This window comes from Triticum aestivum, chromosome 2B (genome assembly GCF_018294505.1).
Source record: "Triticum aestivum cultivar Chinese Spring chromosome 2B, IWGSC CS RefSeq v2.1, whole genome shotgun sequence".
NCBI lineage: Eukaryota > Viridiplantae > Streptophyta > Magnoliopsida > Poales > Poaceae > Triticum > Triticum aestivum.
In genome coordinates, this window is record NC_057798.1 from 355,713,452 (window position 1) to 355,729,774 (window position 16,323).

At 46.6% G+C, this 16,323-nt stretch overlaps 1 protein-coding gene across 1 annotated transcript in view; it reads right to left on the bottom strand.

Annotated features, from left to right (window-relative positions):
- Nucleotides 1-693: 693 nt before the first annotated feature.
- The window catches only part of LOC123044927 (calcium-dependent lipid-binding protein), a 52,577-nt gene continuing 36,947 nt past the window's right edge, over nt 694-16,323 (bottom strand). The window contains exons 10-11 of the mRNA XM_044467806.1: nt 1,635-1,802; nt 694-1,254 (exon numbers count right to left, since the gene is read on the bottom strand). Of these exons, the coding sequence (XP_044323741.1) occupies nt 883-1,254; nt 1,635-1,802 (540 nt within the window). The 3' untranslated portion in view covers nt 694-882. The remainder of the gene's footprint in view (nt 1,255-1,634; nt 1,803-16,323) is intronic.

The window sequence follows — 16,323 nt, forward strand, 5'->3', positions numbered from 1 at the left end:
GGAATTTAATCCAAATCAACACTGTGTAACTACTTGTACTATTGCTGAACATCAACGCTGGCATCATTCCCTGAAGCAGGTTATCCAAGATGTATCACAAAAGGGTTATGCCATTAATCATGTAAGCTGTTGTTATAATGAATGATTTGGCGCGCTATGCGCCTTTCAGTTGTTCAAAAAAAAAAAAAAAAAAAAACGACACTGGAAAGGATAAGAGGAAAAGCGATGGGTGGGTGGGCCATGTGAGAACGCGTGACACATGGCTAGCTATAAGGTGGACTACGGGTCGTACGATTCCAACTGGATCAGCGGCTTGTGTGCAGGCGGCTCGTATCAAAACGTTTCCCTAGAAAATGTCAGGTTAAAGGATTAAATACCATTTTGTTGCATTAGTCTGTGAAAGTCGTTTCCCTAGGTTAAAGGATTAAATACCGTTTTGTTACATTAGTCTTTGAAAGTCGTTGTAATTTTTAAGCATCAGTACAATACAAGCGCTCATATACATTGAGCCGGCATATCATCTTAAGATTTACGAAGCCATTGTAGGCACCTCGTCGTTGACGGAAAAGTCTCCTTCCACTGAAAGCGCATCGCCGAAAATCTTGAAATAAATCCAAGAATAATGCGAGCACCAGGATTTGAAACCTGATTGGTTGGGGATACCACTGTCCACCTAACCATCTCAACCACAGGTTGGTTCGCAAAGTCGTTGTAATTTACAGTAACCTGTCAAGGATATTGTTCACATAAAATACAATAAAGAAACCAACAAATAGTTTATATTAGTTGCACCGCAAATACAGCACACTGGAATGCAAACCGAAAGCATGTTCAGAATTAACCAAAAGTAAAGATGACACGCTACTCTCACTGTACATCAAGTTATGCAGAAGGCTGGTCAGGTTGGGGAACAGTGGAGCTGCTACCACTCTTGCGAGACATGCCCAAGTGCCCTGTCACAGTCCTCCCCATGAACTTCCCAGCTTTACCAAGGCCGCTGCCCACGGCACCAATACCAGAACCAACCAGACCAGCGCCAGCACCAAGCCCTGAGCCCACGAGCCCAACACCCCCGGCAACGCCAGTGCCCACAAATCCAACACCTGAACCAACTAGTGATGCGGCGCCACCAAGTGCATCCATCGTGCTGCCAATTACCCCAGCCTCCTTCAGCCGCTTTCTCTCCTCTATTGCTTTCTTTTCCGACTCCAGGGCTTCCAGTTGTTCTTCCTTGGTAAATGGATGATACATGACCTGAAGACTCAAAATATTAGATGCGTCATTTTGTCCAGAAATTTTACTGTGCAGTCAAACCACATCATTTTACTATCACGTGTTCACGCGATCAGGACTAAACAAGTCGGAGCTTATTTATGCATGACATATGCAGTTACTCATTAATTCACTATGATAGCAGACTTGAGAAAATCGAAGCTGGATATCAATGTTTCAAACTACACATGCACAAGGATATGACTAGTAAACTAGCAAGAGAAATCAAATAGGATGTGCTTGTAAGTTATATAACCATGCTAATAACAATCTCCAATTGTGTATGCTTTAACATCTATTATAAGATTCTCTAGCTTGAAGGCAACATTGGCAGAAACGGACAATAGAAAACCCACTCTAACCTTAAGATGTAATGATCCTCTATCCCTGTAGTCTTTAATCTTAAGTGAATCTACTGACTGCATAAGCTTCAGAGTGATTTCACTGGGAGTCTCGGGCACAATATTATTCACTGCTAATTTAGCCACACCTAGCCTCTTGTCTTGCTGAAGGTTGTCTTCATCATAAACCTGTACAAGCCAGAACAAACATATGTTACCCAGTAGTACTCAGAAACCAGCACAACAAACTGTAAAACTAACAGTGGTATGAACCCTTTGAACCAGAACGAGGTTGTAACTGTGCTCGATAAGGCATTAAATAGCCTGCGACTATATTCCAATCTAATCTTGGATTGCTGGTTAAGCCAGACTAACAAACTTGGAAACAAATCTCTATATAAAAGGGAATAACTAATTAAGAGATATATAAAGCATATCTCAGCCTTAGGCAGCAGGCGTGTGGCCCTCTCCTTGGTCAAGCGCTGGTACTTCTGGCCCCACATAACAAATAGCAAGACAAAAAAAGAGATATGAAGTTATGAACAACTTATGGTGCCAATGTACTTCTTGGGTTAATTAAGTAAAATTTTCATCCAAGCAAAATTTCTCAAACGTTCAAACAAGAGGGGATAAACGAGATACTAGATGTAAAGTGCTAATTATTTTCAGAACAGGGGATGGTGTCAGCTAAGGTTCCTCACAATTTGCAGTTTACAGTTGAAAACTTTGGTTATATACAGTTCAAGGATGACTGATTGGTTATGACAGGAATAATACACGCTAGTCTAAGGGAGTTGAACCGTGCAGACACCTGTAAATCAGCACCTTCGTACATGTTTAGTTCAAGAAAAATCCAAGACTAACTTTTGGTACAGTTATTTTTTTCCATTTCAGTATATAATTTTGAAAATAGTTCTGTCTAGAACCTTTTAGATTTGGCTTAGTTCACAAAAATTGGCAGTAAAGCTGCAAGTTACAGCTTACAAGTATTACAGATCCAGCATTCATGCAAGAAAAATGTGTTCATGACTTTCTATCACTAGAGGATTTGTAACAAGCTTCCTACTTTCCAATGTCACAGATCACACATGCCCGGTTTGTTTGCTGAAAAGGCCTATCTCTGATTGATTTAAAGGAAGATGAAGACGTCTGAGCATTAGTTTGGAACTCAGAGACTTGATATGCGAGGAATTAATTACAACACCACCACATTGTACAATCAGTATCATGATTAGAGCTTCCCATAAAATTGTGGTAGAAGGAAACCAAATGTTTCTAAAAGTATATCTGGAGAAACCAACAGCAAATCTGTGCTCCTCACTTACATATAGACTTGAAACACTTATAATTAGTCTATTTGATTAAACAAAATGTATTGATTAGGGTACCGCTGTCGAGAGATTTTTGTTGGGTCGTAACAATGGTACTATAGTACATGAAATTTGTAACAATGGTACTAGAGTTAGTACATGAAATTTGTAGTCACGGGGATGTCGCATTAGGATACCAGGTTCAGGCGCGCAAGGTGGGTAAAAGCCCTACTTCCTACCTTGCTCTTTCCTATATATGGAGAATATCGAGGATTACAATGTCGGCGGTTGCCCAGAGAGTTAGGGAAACTCAGCGAGTTGTGGTGGTGATTTCGACAGAAAGCGCCTGAAATCTTCTACGTGATGTGTACGCTTAAACTAGGCCAAAAAAGAGAGGATTCCCTTCCTATGATCCCCCTGTTGCCCCTTATATAGCTCTGGTATGGATGACTCCATATCAGTGCGTAGGGCGTATAGGGATAGGAGCCAGAACTGTTGTTGGTTTACAACACGTATAGCCTTTTCTACATGGTAGAGAGTTTTCCTTTGATGTTGTGTACTTCGTTGGAAAGCCTCTTCCCTGGTCGGTGGTGCTTCTCCTTGGTGTGATAACCTATCTGTAGATTTAGTGGGGCCCATTGATACGACGTTGAGGTGCCCAGGCCATAAGTAATTCCAATGTAGATTTAGTGGGGTCCGCTTATACGACAAGCCCCCCATTAATATTCATAATGGAGCTTGGTTCGCAAGTGGGTCGACATAGCATAGTCTTCTTTGTCTTTGTCCTTGATGGGTTGTGGAGTCTTCTGTTTGATATGTGTCGTTGGCGTGTAGTCAAACTTGACATTTAGTTGGGCAACAGGTCGTCGAATGATGACAATGTTGAACTTGATGCACATTGCAGGTCGGATGACGATAGTCGCTTGTTGCTTGTTGATCATTCTTAGTCAGATGTTACTTTTTACGCAATAGCTGCTTCTAATTGCCAGTTGCTACTTGTTTGTTGCGGATGCTGCTTCTTGATTGCCGTGGATGAGGATTAGATCTTGGCCATGGTCGTGTACTTGGATGGAAAGTCTCTTCCATGCTCACCGGCGCTTCTCCTTGGTATGATAACCTATCTATAGATTTAGAAGGGGCTGTTGATACGGTGTTGAGGTGTCAGGTCATAGATAATTCCATTTATCATCGACAACCGTCAACCAAAAGTTTGACAATGAACAAAAGGCGGGTAATCCGTTCCCTTACGTTAGGACATGATCCACGACACTAGAACTCTCGGTCTCATTACCAGATCCTTGACAATATAATTATAATTACTATTATACTATTACATCAAAATTATGCTAATAACATTTAAAGTCAGGACTTCTTCTAGCACTGACATAATGTTAAGGTTCATAAACTAGCCGGCTAGCCCTAAGACTAAAGTTACTGCATGAAAGGTGCACAATCTACTCATGAATCGAAGTCCTAGATGTTAACGTAGTTTCTCCCATCAACTTCTCATTTATATAACTATGTATATTTACTCTGCTAGATACGTTGGCCCATGAATCTCATGTATGCAGTTGGCTAGGAGGATTTTACCCAACATGGATGGCAGCATAATCTCCGAATCGGTCCACCACCTCCTTCGACATAGGCATGGTGTCGGTATTATATGACTACTTTGTGCGTCTTAGTTATGCAAAGGCCCGGTGTTGCTCATCATGCTTTTTATCCGCTTGATGCTACATTTTGAGTTAATAAAAGCGCCCTTTATCGAAAAGGTTGGCCCATGAATCTCTCCTTCCTCCATTCACAAATATAAGATGGTTTGGATATGTCAATATGGACTACATACGAACTGAAATGAGTGAACAAACACACTAAAACGTGTCTATATACATCAGATTCAGAAAAAGTTGACTGCGTACAATAGATCCAAAGTGGTCGGACCCTTCCCTGGACCCTGTGCAAGCAGGAGCTACATGCACCGGGCTGCCCTTTTTTTTATCCTGTACTCCATTTGTGACCGGATGGAGTACTTAAAAAGAACGCAATGTTCTGTCGTCCGCACGTCCTTTCATCCAACTCCTCACACCCTCCCCGCTACGATTTCTTTCCACCAATTTTTACCCCAAGATCCACCGGTTTTTATCCCACGATCCATCACGCCCTCTTTCAAAGAAAATCAAAAGGCAATTACGGATCTTGCGCCAAAGAGAGAGGGCCAAAAACGGCACGCCTCCTGTTCTGCCAGACATCACGGCGCCCCCAACCTTCTTCGCCACACTGCCTTCCATCGGCGCAAGATCTACACTATGTGCCGCATCCCAATGGCCTCACCAGGCCGTCTCACCATGGCGTGTAATGCCCGATGGATTGAGGATCCGGAGGAGGGGTGTAGGTGAGAAGAGAGAGGGAGCAGGTGACGAAGCACAAGAGGGTCAAACCATTGGGACTCTTAAGTAGCTACATGCCCTTGGGCCCTCGTAGGATATCATGGCCCAACTCGTGCCGTTGCACTAACCAGCGCACTTTGAGTCCGATGCAAGTGTTAGAAAGTATTAGTATTGGTCTAGGAGTCCTTATTGGACCATGTTTCCTTTCCTTGTGTAATGTATATATATGCCGCATCGGCTATGCAATAGAGATAAGTTGCATCATAACATGGTATCATGAGCCTAGGTTTAAGGGGGGTTTCGGGCGCCGCAACTCGCCCTCCCAATCCAATCATGCATGGCCGTTGGTCGTCGCTGCCTTATCTCTTGCTGCCGGCTGCTACTCCCATCACCCCCATGCTTCTCCCCTTTGGTCGATGCACACCTACCAGATCGGGCCGTCCCATTGACCTCCAGATCCGCCCTCTTCTGCTTTTTTGCCCAATTTTCTCCAGAATCGCGTTGTCGTACCTCAACTCACTACGTGCTCTGCCATCCCGCCGGCAGGCTTCCGCCATCCTGCGCTACTCCAGGTTGCCTTCCGCCGACACCTGTCCACGTCAGCTACCTTTCGCCGATCCGCCGGCCTCGCCAGGGCTGCACCCGCGCGGCTCTGGCTGCCTCTCAATCAAAGCTATCGCTCGGTCCGCCAGGTCTTGCACTTCCGCTTCGCATGTGCCTACTGGTCTGCTAGATCTGGCAGCTGGTTGGCCACCGTGCTGCTCGGCTTGGTTCGATCTGTTGCGTGTTGTTCATGTTGCTCCTCGCATTTACGATAAAGGGCACTTTATTACTTAATAGGTTTAAGTATTACACCTGGCCTCTGCGTAACCAAGATGCACACAGCCAAATCAAGTGCAAACTCAGAAACTAAAAATGGCAAAATACAAGTAATCATGACAAGATTGTATGACGCCTAAACCATGGGAGGGCCAATCCTAAGATCATGTTGCCATCCATGTCGGGTAAAAGTATCCCTCGCCGTATTCTCCAAGCGTGTACACACTACCGTAAACAAGTCTCGATTCTCCACACATTGTAGAGACGACCCGAAACGGAGCATACCAATACATTTGTAGATAACCTGCATAAGAGAAGTGCTTTTATCGTTAAAAACCTTATCATTTCTCCTTGCATGCTGCTTGCTTCTCGTGTTGGCTCTTCCCTGTAGCTACTACTGCTACTCACACTTGCTATTTGCGTTGCTAGGTCCTCATGTGCGGGTGCTCCTCTTTGCTGCTGCTCATCAGCATCTCATTGACACAGCTTTCTCCGTAGCTTCTCTTTTGCTTTCATGATGGCTTTTGCATCTTCGTCCCGCGTATGCTTCCTAGCTTTCTAGTTTTCTATCTTTTTCGTTGCTTCCACCAAATCCATTGATATTTCGTGTTTCTCATGCCATGCGAGTCCACCATACCTTTGTCCGTCAGCCTTTCTCTGGTCTTGGTCCTTTCTATACAACTTTTGCAGCCTACATGCCCTTATTGTTCTCCATAGGCTTTTCATGGACTCCTTTTGCATTGTTGATCTACGCCCATTGTCTTAGCCATCGAGCTTCTTTCGACGTCGGTTGTCGTGGGCTATGATTTTGATGCGGAGCATCCTTCGGTCATCCCCATGGACCTTCCGTCGCCTCACCAAGCACCAAGAGGACCCATGACACGAGCCCGAGCTAAGGCTATCGAAGGTAAGGTGAACTCGCTCCTCTCCGAACTTTCTCTTCCTACTCACGAGACATGGCTACTACCTCATTCGGAAACTCTGTGTGTGATCAGGTGCCTGGAAGCGAGCCACGAAACAGCTACATACAAGAGCCAAGACGGCGAGGACCCCAAGCATGTTGAAGAAGAAGAAGAGATGCTGCTGAAGCTACAGGCATCGGACGTCCGACCAAGCCCGGACGTCCGACGACTCCCAGGCCACGGACGACCGACGCCCTCCGGACGTCCGGCAGCTGGGCACCCGAACCGGAACTACGGACGACCGAAACCACCGGACGTCCGACCGATGCACGCCCGAACCGAATCTACGGACGACCGACGACTTCCGGACGTCCGGACCGTCACGAAGCTCCGGACGACCGACCCCCTCCGGACGTCCGACGCGCCCACGACAGAGCTGATTCTACGGACGCCCGAGCCCGACCGGACGTCCGGACCGTCCCGAGCCTCCGGACGTCCGACGCCTTCCGGACGACCGACACCTGAGTGACCGCACCTGCGGGCTGGAGCCCTTGTACCCCTACGCTTTGACTTCCATTTGCACTAAGACTATAAATAGGACGGCCCCACCTCCTAGGGAGGGTTAGCATAGGTTTAGCTCATATTTTGTGTGAGAGCCTTGCTCATCCACTTGGCTACTTCTCTTCGGAGCTCAGGACCTCTTCGGAGAAGATCCCCCAAGCGGATTCAAGACCCCTTTCTAGGGAAGACCATCAAGACCTCCGCACGGAGAAGAACTGTTCCTTTGTATCCTTACCTTGGTTGATTGTGGATCATATGTTACTCTATGTTGTCGGTGATCTAGCACTCGTGTGATTGATTCTATGTCGGTTTAGTGACTCTCTCTCCCTCGTTTTCCCCGTGTTTCCCCTTTGTCTTTCCGTGTGTTCTTAGTGAATTCCCGTAGGATCCTCTCCAAACGTGAAAGATCGTCCACTTAGGGTTCCACCCTACATCATCTTGGTATCATGAGCCCCGTTGATCACGTTTTTGGAGCCCCTACCTCGTGTTTTCTAGCTTGATTTTGTTGTTTTCATCCTAATTCCGAAAATTCCCCACCGAAAATAGCCCCGAATTTTTTTTTTGTAATTTGTTCGTGAGTTGAGATTTTGTTGGATTTGGTCCATGGATTTGTGTTGCTGCGTGTGGATCTAGCTTTCCCCACCCTCCCCACCTTTTTCCATCCACCAAATCACTCGATTTCGACCTCACCATCTCCTTCTTCCCCGAAATCTCGCAGTTCATCACGAGCCCGATTTTCAACCAGGCTCCGGACGACCGAAAAAGGCCGGACGTCCGACGACGACCAGACGACCGTAAAAGACCGGACCTCTGTGAAACCCTGACGACACTGAAGTTTGACAGTGCGGCCACCACCATAACCCCCACATTCCACCACATTTTCCAAACCAACATACACCTACATCTTCCACGATACCTCCTATGACGATTTTGACACATTTTGGTCCTTGAGATTTTGAGTTGTGGCTCTCGTATCCTTTTGTGTTTCGGCTATCTAGGTACGGTTCGACTTCATCTACACCACGGCTCAACTTCTCGAGGGTCTCATCATCGCAAGGACGGTAACTTCGACGACATCTTTGTCATAACTTGCAATTGCATTGATAACCCACATTGCCTCATTTTGCGTAGCTTACCCATCGAGACTAGCGGTTGAGTATTGCAGGCAACGCGACTTGTGCACATTAGTGATCATACAACATAGCATACATATCATAACATAGTGGTGCATATCTTGAGATCAACTTGTGTGTCACAAAGTTGTCATAGCATACACAATTGCTATCTTGGTTCGTGAAGTTTTGCATGAGAAAGAGCTCAAAAGTGAAAGAGCCACCCAAGCTTTTAAGCAAAGAGGAAAGCAAAGAGCTTATGAACAAGAACCATAGCATCATACTACATTAAGATTGTCATATTGGATCATCTTGGATCATTGCACCGAAATACCATACATATAGCATACATGGGATAGAGATAGTTGCATTTTTGCCTAGTAGGTTGTGCACAAGTTTGCGTATCCGCCTATTGTGCAATCGTGCTAGCGTCTCTCTAGTATTGTGCAACAAGAGCAATTTCGTGGTTTCCACATTTTGGCTCACTTTTGGATTGCACAATCCCATTTATCTATTTGCGTGTGTGTTTCCGTGTACCCAAGCTAGCTTGGTCTACTTGTTGCATTTGCAAATTTGTGAATCTTTTCCAACATTATTGAAGCTCACTTACTATTGCATCAAATTTTGTGCCACCATCCTAACCAAGCTCCACCATAAGCTTTTACGTGTGTAGGTGTGAGAACCGACAAGAATTGGTACCAAAAGTGCTATTTCATTGTCCACATTTGAGTAAACTTGATTCATCTTCAACTTCGGTCAAGGTACATTTGGTACACGTTCTTTTCCTTCTACCACTTACATTTTTATTGAAATGATGGATAGGCCAAATTCTTCTACAAATCCACCTCTCATCGAGAACGGCGACGACATGTCATCATTCGTCACAAAGAGCCACCTATTTGGAGCTCAAAAGGCATTGCACCAAGAGCAACAAGCAATGAGGGACTACTTCGACAACAAATTCGACGCTCAAAATCAAGAGAATGATGCAAGAATGGATGAGATCCGCGCCTTCATGAGGAACCGGCGTTCTTCCACTTCTTCATCCTCAAGACGGAGCCGCTCAAGCCGACACTCCGACGACACCTTCTCCGACACAAGTACACCGTCATCGAACACTCTTCGTCGGGCTGCGCGTCAAGACCGGCATGCATCTCGGAACCCGCTACATGACAAGCATTCACAAGAACAAGTCGACGAGCAAATCCCTCGTCCTCAATCAAAAGGGCAGCCCCAGTGCATGTAGCTCCCGCTTGCGCAGGGTCTGGGGAAGGGTCCGACCACTTTGGGTCTATTGTACGCAGCCTTTCCCTACATTTCTGTAAGAGGCTGTTTCCAGGACTTGAACCCGTGACCTCATGGTCACAAGGCAGCAGCTTTACCACTGCGCCAAGGCTCCTCGTCCTCAATCAAACCAAGTCGTTTTTGCTCAAGCTCAAGAAAGGCAACGACTAAGGCGCCAAGAAGAAGAACGAGCACGTTTACACCAAGAGGAACAAGACGCCGAGGCTCAACGTCTTCAACAACAACAACGTGAAGCGCAAGCTCTTGAGGCGCAACGTGCCCTTCGAGATTCGAGCCGAGCCATTGCCAACCGCAATCACGAGCGGCGCAATCAAGAGGAAGCCCTTCGAGAAGAAATCCAAGAGAGGAACTACCAAACGCGTGTGCAACGTCAAGCTACACAAGGTCCTCCACAAGCTCGTCAAGCTCCACCTCAACCTCAAGTTCAACAAGAGCAAGTTGATCATGGACTTCCCCCGCGCCAAGAGCAACATGAGGATGACTATCCTCCACGTCAAGGACGTCACCATCACCATCGCTAACAACACAATGAAGAGCAACGCTATGGCAAGCTCAAGTTCACAATGCCCAAGTTCAATGGAAGCAATGATCCGGAAGAGTACCTCTCATGGGCATTGAAAGTCGACAAAAATTTCCGCTTGCACAACTATGAGGAAGAGAAGAAGATCGCTATGGCATCACTTGAGTTCCAAGATTATGTGCTCATATGGTGGGAACAAGTACTTGAACGCCGCCAAGCAAGAGGTGAACCACCAATCACCACTTGGGCTCAAATGAAGGATGTCATGCGAGCACGTTTTGTGCCAACCTACTACAACCGCGATCTCTTCAAGAAGCTACAACTCCTCAAGCAAGGAACAAAGAGTGTTGAAGAATACTACAAGGAAATGGAGATAGCCATGATTCGAGCCAATGTCACGGAAGATGATGAGCAAACAATGGCACGTTTCTTGAATGGACTCAATCATCCCATCAAGAAGATTGCCGACTTCCAACCCTACTCCAACCTCATTGAGCTCGTGCATCAAGCAACCAAGGCGGAACATCAAGTGCAAGATGACTTCAAGTACGCCAAGTACTCATCCAAGACCTACGGTTTCTCCAACACCCAAGCTTCAACGACTCCTTCAACATCTACATCAACCAAACCTTCTCAAAGCAACGACGACAAGTCAAGTTACAAGAAAACTTCGGCAAGTTCAAGTCGTCTTCCTCCTACTACAAGCAACCTCAAGCCGCGTGCGTCATCATCTACTCCAACCGATGAGACCGTCAAAACAAGCTCCTTCAAGTGTTTCACTTGCGGCGGCCGAGGTCACAAGTCCTTCCAATGCACGAACAAGCGCACCATGATCCTCAACGACGACAGCACATATGACTTAATGAGTGAAGAGGAGATGGAAGCCCTTGAGCAAGTGGCCATGCACCAGCGCGTGAACGAGGATGAAGATGATCAAGTCTTTTGTGATGAGGATTCGAGCCCCGCTCTCGTTGTCTCCAAAGTCTTGACACTTCAACATCAACAAGAAGAAGACCAACGATGCCACATCTTCCACACTAAGGCCGGCATCAACGGAAGGTCCGTCAAGGTCATCATCGATGGAGGTAGTTGCCACAACTTGGCAAGTGAAGAACTATGTTCCAAGCTTCAATTGGTCAAGAGGAAGCACACGCACCCCTACAAAGTTCAATGGCTAAGTGACTCCGGCACTATACGAGTCGAGCATACGGTCCAAGTCTCTTTCAAAATTGGTGCTTATGAAGACACTTTGGAGTGTGATGTGGTCCCAATGACCGTTTGCCACCTCCTTCTTGGTCGACCATGGCAATTCGACCGTGGTGTCATCCACAATGGGCGTACCAATCACTATAACTTCAAAATGAAAGGAAAGGAATATGTGCTACGACCTATGTCTCCTAGTCAAGTGATAGCCGACAAGCAAGCCACCAATCATGGAAAGACGAGTGAAAAAGTGTCACACCCAAAAGTGAGTGAGAGCCACAAGCCAAATTTGAGCGCCTCTTCGCCTAGAGAGAAAAACCTCATCCTATTTGCCACCAAAAGTGAGATAAGAGAAGTGTGTGAGAACCCATCGAGAGTGATGCACTTCGTCCTTGTGTGCAAAGATGGAGAGCCAACAACTAACACCTCTCACGAGCTACCTTTAGTGTTTCAATCTCTTTTGCAGGAATTCAAAGATGTTTTTCCCGATGAGCTACCTCCGGGTCTACCGCCACTACGAGGCATTGAGCATCGAATCGACCTCATCCCCGGAGCGCCACTTCCAAACAAAGCTCCATACCGTGTCAATCCTGAAGAAACCAAGGAGATTCAACGGCAAGTACAACAACTCATCGACAACGGTCATGTACGTGAAAGCTTAAGCCCATGTGCCGTTCCCGTTATACTTGTGCCTAAGCCCGATGGAAGTTTCCGCTTGTGTTCCGATTGCAGACCCATAAATGCCATTACCGTTCGATATAGGCATCCCATTCCTCGCTTAGACGATATGCTTGATGAACTTAGTGGAGCCAACTTTTTCTCAAAAATAGATCTTAAAAGTGGCTATTATCAAATCCGCATTCAAGAAGGTGATGAATGGAAAACCGCTTTCAAAACAAAATTTGGCTTATATGAGTGGTTAGTGATGCCTATGGGTTTGTCGGAAGCACCCGGAACTTTCGTGCGTCTTATGCATCATGTGCTTAGACCTTACATTAGAGTCTTCGTTGTGGTTTACTTTGATGATATCCTTGTGTTTAGCAAAACCATGAAAGAGCACATTAATCATGTTAAATCTGTGTTACAAACCCTCCGCAAGGAAAGACTTTATGCGAACTTGAAAAAATGCACTTTTGGCGTTGACAAAGTGGTCTTCTTGGGTTTTGTTGTCTCTTCCAAGGGTGTCCATGTTGATGAAACTAAGATTAAAGCAATTAAAACTTGGCCCCAACCCACCAATTTGCAACAAGTGCGTAGTTTTCTTGGCCTTGCAGGATTTTATCGCCTCTTTGTGAAAAACTTTAGCACAATTGCCGCTCCTTTGCATGCTTTGAGTAAGAAGAAACACCTTTTGTTTGGGGATCTTTGCAATCCACCGCTTTTGATGAGCTCAAGTCTTTGCTTACTCATGCTCCGATTCTTGCTTTGCCCAACTTTGAGAAAAAATTTGAGGTTCATTGTGATGCAAGTGGTACCGGAATTGGTGGAGTTTTGATGCAAAAAAAAAATGAGCCATTGCTTATTTTAGTGAAAAACTCTCCGGTGCTCAACTTAACTACCCAATCTATGACAAAGAATTGTATGCTTTAGTGCGTGTGCTACATGTTTGGGAACATTATCTTAGACCTCATGAATTTGTCATCCATACCGATCATGAAACGCTTAAGTACTTAAAAGGCCAAACTAAGTTGAACAAGCGTCATGCCAAATGGAGTGAATTCATTGAATCTTTTCCTTATGTGATCAAGTACATTAAGGGTAAAGAAAATGTTGTTGCGGATGCACTTTCATGCATATGCATGCTTGTCACTAAACTTGAGTTGAATGTTATTGGTTTTGAGCATATAAAAGACTTGTATGAGCATGATCCTTCTTTTGCTACTCCTTATGCTAAGTGTTTGACACACACGTCTTAGGAACGATACTACATAAAGGATGATTATCTTATGAGAACTAACAAACTTTGCATTCCCGAGTCTTCTCTTCGTTTGCTCCTTTTGCAAGAGGCTCATGGAGGTGGACTCATGGGACACTTTGGACGCGACAAGACTTTCGCCACGCTCTCCAAGAACTACTTTTGGCCCAAGATGTTCCGTGACGTCTCACGCTTCACCAACCGTTGCTCTACATGTCGCAAAGCTAAGTCAAAAGCTCAATCCCATGGTCTTTACATGCCCCTTCCTATTCCTTATCAACCTTGGGAAGACATTAGCATGGATTTTGTACTTGGTTTGCCTAGAACTCAAAATGGCAAGGATTCCGTCTTTGTTGTTGTGGACCGATTTTCTAAGATGGCACATTTCATTCCTTGCAACAAGATAGACGATGCTTCACATATTGCCAATCTCTTTTGTAGGGAAATCTTGCGACTTCATGGAGTGCCAAAGACGATTGTCTCGGACCGCGACGTCAAGTTCTTGAGTTACTTTTGGAAGACCCTATGCGCCAAGCTCGGAATCAAGCTATTGTTCTCTTCGGCATACCATCCTCAAACCGACGGCCAAACGGAGGTGACGAACCGTACACTCTCCACTCTACTTCGCGTGTTGATCAAGAGGAACATCAAGGAGTGGGAGGCGTGCCTACCAATCGCCGAGTACGCCTACAACCGTGCAAGACATTCGACAACCGGCAAGTCCCCTTTCGAGGTCGTCTACGACTTCAACCCGTTGTCCCCATTGGACATTCTACCTCTTCCTCTACAAGAGCGCACCAACCTCGACGCAAGTGCCCGTGCAAGCTACATCAAGAAGATGCATGAAGATACAAGGCACACCATCGAACGCCAAGTACAACGCCTCGCGACCAAGCTCAACGTCAACAAGCACCCCATGATATTCAACATTGAAGACCTAGTGTGGCTACATCTTCGCAAGGACCGCTTCCCCAACGAACGCAAGCCCAAGCTTCTCCCTCGCGCCGATGGACCTTTCAAGGTGCTAGCACGTTACAACAACAATGCTTACAAGATCGATCTCCCACGCGACAAGTACAACGTGAGCGACATCTTCAACGTCTCCGATCTCTCTCCCCGTACCATGGTGATGAGGATTTCGATCCGAGGTCGGATCTCTCACAAGGGGGGGGGGAGATGATGCGGAGCATCCTTCGGTCATCCCCATGGACCTTCCGTCGCCTCACCAAGCACCAAGAGGACCCATGACACGAGCCCGAGCTAAGGCTATCGAAGATAAGGTGAACTCGCTCCTCTCCGAACTTTCTCTTCCTACTCACGAGACATGGCTACTACCTCATTCGAAAACTCTGTGTGTGATCAGGTGCCTGGAAGCGAGCCACGGAACAGCTACATACAAGAGCCAAAACGGCGAGGACCCCAAGCATGTTGAAGAAGAAGAAGAGATGCTGCTGAAGCTACAGGCATCGGACGTCCGACCAAGCCCGGACGTCCGACGACTCCCAGGCCACGGACGACCGACGCCCTCCGGACGTCCGGCAGCTGGGCACCCGAACCGGAACTACGGACGACCGAAACCACCGGACGTCCGACCGATGCACGCCCGAACCGAATCTACGGACGACCGACGACTTCCGGACGTCCGGACCGTCATGAAGCTCCGGACGACCGACCCCCTCCGGACGTCCGACGCGCCCACGACAGAGCTGATTCTACGGACGCCCGAGCCCGACCTGACGTCCGGACCTTCCCGAGCCTCCGGACGTCCGACGCCTTCCAGACGACCGACACCTGAGTGACCGCACCTGCGGGCTGGAGCCCTTGTACCCCTACGCTTTGACTTCCATTTGCACTAAGACTATAAATAGGACGGCCCCACCTCCTAGGGAGGGTTAGCATAGGTTTAGCTCATATTTTGTGTGAGAGCCTTGCTCATCCACTTGGCTACTTCTCCTCGGAGCTCAGGACCTCTTCGGAGAAGATCCCCCAAGCGGATTCAAGACCCCTTTCTAGGGAAGACCATCAAGACCTCCGTACGGAGAAGCACTGTTCCTTTGTATCCTTACCTTGGTTGATTGTGGATCATATGTTACTCTATGTTGTCGGTGATCTAGCACTCGTGTGATTGATTCTATGTCGGTTTAGTGACTCTCTCTCCCTCGTTTTCCCCGTGTTTCCCCTTTGTCTTTCCGCGTGTTCTTAGTGAATTCCCGTAGGATCCTCTCCAAACGTGAAAGATCGTCCACTTAGGGTTCCACCCTACATCTGATTTTCTGCGCAATGCTTTATTCTCTTGATGTGCCATCTTCTTTTGACAACCCATCTTCTCTTCATACTTATCTTGTATCTTCTACCGATGTGGTGTCTTTCTCTGATGTGCCTTCTCTTCGTTATCACCTTTGGCCTGACTCGACGGGTTTTGAAGACTCTTCATGCTACGACGACATTCTCAAGGCGTGGATTTGGATTATCATTTTTTTAGTATTACACCTCTTCAAATGCAATGTTGTTGCATACCCTTTGCATTTAAGGGGGGGGGGGGGGGTTAGGAAGTATTAGAGACCTGATGACGCTGCTCCCTTCCCCCCCTTGCGACGCTGCTTCTTCCCAGATGACGACGTCTGGATAGCAATGGCGCAACACGTCGTAGTCCTACGTGGTGCCATCAGCGTGTAG